At 60.8% G+C, this 4,177-nt stretch overlaps 1 protein-coding gene across 1 annotated transcript in view; it reads right to left on the bottom strand.

Moving 5' to 3' along the window:
* The window catches only part of MYO15A (myosin XVA), a 22,365-nt gene that overhangs the window by 14,102 nt on the left and 4,086 nt on the right, over positions 1-4,177 (bottom strand). Inside the window, exons 10-23 of the mRNA XM_026859177.1 lie at positions 3,913-3,976; positions 3,713-3,826; positions 3,403-3,564; positions 3,186-3,299; positions 3,015-3,073; positions 2,671-2,794; positions 2,496-2,591; positions 2,273-2,404; positions 1,715-1,840; positions 1,446-1,523; positions 905-1,059; positions 709-754; positions 459-583; positions 97-214 (exon numbers count right to left, since the gene is read on the bottom strand). Of these exons, the coding sequence (XP_026714978.1) occupies positions 97-214; positions 459-583; positions 709-754; positions 905-1,059; positions 1,446-1,523; positions 1,715-1,840; positions 2,273-2,404; positions 2,496-2,591; positions 2,671-2,794; positions 3,015-3,073; positions 3,186-3,299; positions 3,403-3,564; positions 3,713-3,826; positions 3,913-3,976 (1,513 nt within the window). The remainder of the gene's footprint in view (positions 1-96; positions 215-458; positions 584-708; positions 755-904; positions 1,060-1,445; positions 1,524-1,714; positions 1,841-2,272; positions 2,405-2,495; positions 2,592-2,670; positions 2,795-3,014; positions 3,074-3,185; positions 3,300-3,402; positions 3,565-3,712; positions 3,827-3,912; positions 3,977-4,177) is intronic.

Raw genomic sequence — 4,177 nt, 5'->3', positions numbered from 1 at the left:
GGGGGGGGGGGGGGGGGGGCAATACCGTGAGTCCCCCACCTTGGCCGCCCTCCCCCAGGGCATCACTGGAGCCAAGCCCCTCACCCAGGACAGTACCTTGCTAACACCGACATAGTACATGCTGGGGTTGACGGGGCAGAGGTTCCTCAGCATCTCCACACAGTTGGCCCCATTGGGAATGACGTTGGACCACATGTCGACGAGGCAGCGGTACCTGGGTGACCCCGTGACACCGTCACCACGCAGGACCCCACTGGGACACTGGCGTGGCCCTTCCCCATGGTGCTGAGCACCGTACCTTGGGAAAGCAGCTTCTCCTGGCACTGTGCACCAAAGCAGGGGGCTCCCAGCTCCCACCCTGGGAGAACCCCAGACCAAACGCAGCCCCCAAAACACCCACAAGCTCTGGGGTCTCCCCTCGCCGGGATGGTGGTGCCCACCCTGCAGCCCCCAGGTACCTGTCGATGAAGACGAGGAAGGGGATGCGGATGGGGAAGCCTTCCTTGCGGATGCGGATGGTCTCCAGGATCCCCGAGTAGCGCAGCTGGCTGCTGACCACATCGGCCTCAAAGAGCCCTGGCTCCTGGGGAGGAGAGGGGGAAAAGCCTCAGCATCCATGCAGGCAGAGCCCTGCCCACCACACACCCACCACGCTGCCCGTGCCGGCCAGGGCAGGCAGCACCGGCATTGCCACGGGCCAGCTCTCACCTTCTTGTTGTTGGGTTTGAGACAGCGCACGAAGAAGGGGTTACACCTGCATTGGAGAGACCCCGTCAAACGGGGGACGGGGACAAAGTCAGCCCGTCCACTTTGGGCTTGGGTTTGGCTGTCACCCTGCTCCTGCCAGGCTGGTGCATGGCCTAGTTGTCACCCTGCCTGCCCTGCCTGCTTTGCCTGCCCTGACCTCTCCATCTTTTCCACCAGGTCCAGGAGCGACTGCTGGAACCGGGCGGCCACGGTCGGGGCCTTGTACCGCCGTGTCCTGGTGCTGCTCCTCCTGACCAGGCTCCTCTGCCGGGCCACCACCTGGGCATGGCCGAAGAAGAGGTTGGCCACCACCTTGGGGAGATGGGAAGGGTTAGGGAGGAGGAAAGGAAAGTGGCAGCTCTCCCAGCTCCTCTTCCCAGCACGGCCACTGCCTTTTTGCCCAGCCCTGAGTGAGTCACATTCTCTATTTGCAGCTGGATTCCCAGGACAGGGATAGGGAAGTGCAAGACCAGCCCATGTGCCTGTTTGTGCCAATGTTTGAGGGGTGAAAGCCCAGAGAAACCCCTGGGAAGAGAGCACAGGGTGGAGCTGGAGGTGTCCTCTTCCTGGTCTCCTCCAGGCTTCACTGGCTGTGAGGGCACACGCTTGGGGACGTGAAAAGTGGTGTGTATGGAAGGGGGTTATCTGTGCCCAGTGTGCCCCCAGGACCGGAGAGCCGGGGCCGGGCAGGGCCTTACCTTGGTCCTGCTGCTGATGAACAGGTCCAGCACGTCCTGTCGAACCTGATCATAGTTCTTATCTAAAAATTTGTGAACCTAACAAAGAGCAAAACCTCATGGTGAGAAGCTCAGTATAGCACAGCAGAGGGAGGCAAGGAGCTCTAGGATGGAATGGGGGTCCCCAGCCAGATGCCCTAGGCTGCTGCTCAGCCCATGGTCCAGAATCAACCCCACAAACCTCTTTAACCATCCTTAAAACCCCAGCTGGGCATCCCACTGCCACACACCTGGTAGGTCACCTTCCCCGCATAGTGCTTGATGGTGAACTCAGGCAGCGGCATCTTTGGCTTCGTGTACAGCGGGTTCATCCCGTGGTGGTAGTGACACTTCTGGAGGAACGTGTGGTCGGTGGCCTGGGGACAGACACTGGGGTGAGACACGGCTCGGGCAGGGATGTCAGCACTGGGACAGGGATGCCTGGACAACCGGCCAGACCCTGCTCTCAGCTCTGCCACCAAGCAGCTGTGTGGTTATGGGCATCTGCTACCCTGTGCCTCAGTCTCCCAATTGGCAGAGAGGGTACAACCACCCTTCTCTGTTTTATAGGGCAACTAGGAGGGGGTTTTCAGTAATTCCTACAAAAATAAGTCCTCTGGGGGAAGATGCTCCAGTGACACTGACCTGGGACCTCCCAGGGCTTGTCCAGCCTGGAGTAAACCAAATAGGTCTTCCAGGTTGTCCAGAACATCCCAGGAGTGGAGCAGCCCTGGGCCACGGTGTCACCCTGGGCACAGGGACCACCCAGTGCTGCCATCCTCACTGCCTCAGCACCGGGCAACCCTCACCTGCGGGAAGCAGCTCTGGTCATCGAGGATCCGGAGGATGCCGTAGGGCTTCTGGGAGATGAGGTCGATGCAGGGCTGGTTGTCGCTGAAGGGAATCTCCTTCCACTCGATCTGCTCCCGGAGGTATTCCTCCTGCAGGGCCAGCACTCACTCAGCCCCAAGCCCCCAGCCCCACGGCAATGCTGGGCATGGGGGCAGAGCCCAGCACTACTCGCCGGCCCACCTGCTCCTCCTGGAAGACAATCTTGTTGAAGAATGACTGCAGGTATTCATTGGCGTAGTTGATGCACAGTTGCTCGAAGCTGTTGAAGTTGAGGTCCTGCCAGAAGGAAGGTCCACAGAGCGTGAGACCCTGGCAGCCCCAGGGCTGGCAGATGGTGGGGATGGATCCTGCTCACCTCAAAGCCGTAGATGTCCAGGATGGCGATGGAGAGGGCCTCCTGCCGCGGGTACACCAGCTTGTTGATGCGGTCTGTGAGCCAGCCAAAGAGCAGGGAGTAGAGAGTCTTGGCAATGGCATCCCTGGGAAGGGGTGAGACGACCGTGTACACCCTCACCACCGCAGCCAGCACCCATCACAGCCCCATGTCGTGCACCAGGCAGCCCTTGAGGCTGCAGTTTTAATCACTGGAGAGATTAATCCACACACGGGGACCTGCATCCCCTTTCCCAGCCCAGCATCTCACTTCCCACCCCATCCCCAGGGGCCAGCCTGCAGCACAGCCCCCCGCCTTCTCCCCACCTGGCGTCCACGGCACTTTCGACGGTCAGAGGAGTAAAAATCTTTTCTCTCAGCGTTTCCTGGTTGGGGTGCACCAAACCAACAGTGTGATGGAGTTTTAGCAACACCAGGCATGGTCCCTGGGAACAAGAGACCCCATTCCCTGCCTGTGCCCCTCCACCACCAACTCACCGTCACCTTGAAGGTAATGGCTTTTTGCAGACCCTCGGGGGAGACCTGCAGCAGCTCAGCCACTGTCCGGATCTCTGCAGCGCTCACCACTGTGGCGACCTCCTGGCAGTCAGTCTGTGGGACATGATGAGACAGTGGGATGAGGTGACACCCTGCACCCGTAATGCTGCACCCCGAATTGAGCCTGAGGAGCGCAGCTTGGCTCCCCTTGGGCTACCTCATATTTTTCAAAGTAGACATTGCCCAGGTGGAGGACAGAAGAGAGGATGCGGAAGATGCTGTTCTGCTCCTCCACGCTGAAGCTCAGCACCTCCATGGTGTTGAGCAGCCGACGGAAATCCTCCGCGTCGTCCTTGCCAGGGATCTCACAGTTCCCACCCTGACATAGCCTCCTCTGTGCCATCAGTGCATCCCGGGGGGCAGCACCCAGGGGTTGGAGGGACCCACCAGCACCCTGAGCTTGGCCAGCCTCCCAATATCAGGCAGCAGGGGCGGGACGGGGGGTGTATGGGCAGGGATAACTATACCTGGTTCAGGTAGTAGTAGGTCTCGGCGCCCTGCAGGCAATACCGCTGCCGCTGCTGGGCAGGCAGCCCTGCCAGCATCTCGTAGAAGATGTGGTAGTTGCGCTCAGTCTTGGCCTGGGGAACAGAGGGCGGAGCTGGAGTGGGGATGGCGGAGGGAGAAGAGTCAGGGGAGCAGAGCCTGGCACCCCCTTGCCACCCACCTGGAAGACCACACGGGACTTCTCCAGCAGGTACTGCGAGGTTATGGCACCGCAGATCAAACCACTGCAGGGGCGAGAGTGGGCACCCGGCTGGACGAGGAGCTGTGCCACGAGGCACTTAGCCTCTTCCAGCTGGTAGGTGGGACGGTGTGGGATCCAGCACCACGGTCCCCTCCCTGCTCCCTGCACAGGGCTGGAGGGAGGACCTGGCTGTCCCCACGACAGATCCTGCGGTTTATGGGGGACCCAGGGCCTGTCTCTTATA

This window comes from Athene cunicularia (genome assembly GCF_003259725.1).
Source record: "Athene cunicularia isolate RWA chromosome 14 unlocalized genomic scaffold, athCun1 chr14_part1, whole genome shotgun sequence".
Classification (NCBI taxonomy): Eukaryota; Metazoa; Chordata; class Aves; order Strigiformes; family Strigidae; genus Athene; species Athene cunicularia.
This window is presented reverse-complemented; position numbering and strand designations above follow the sequence as displayed.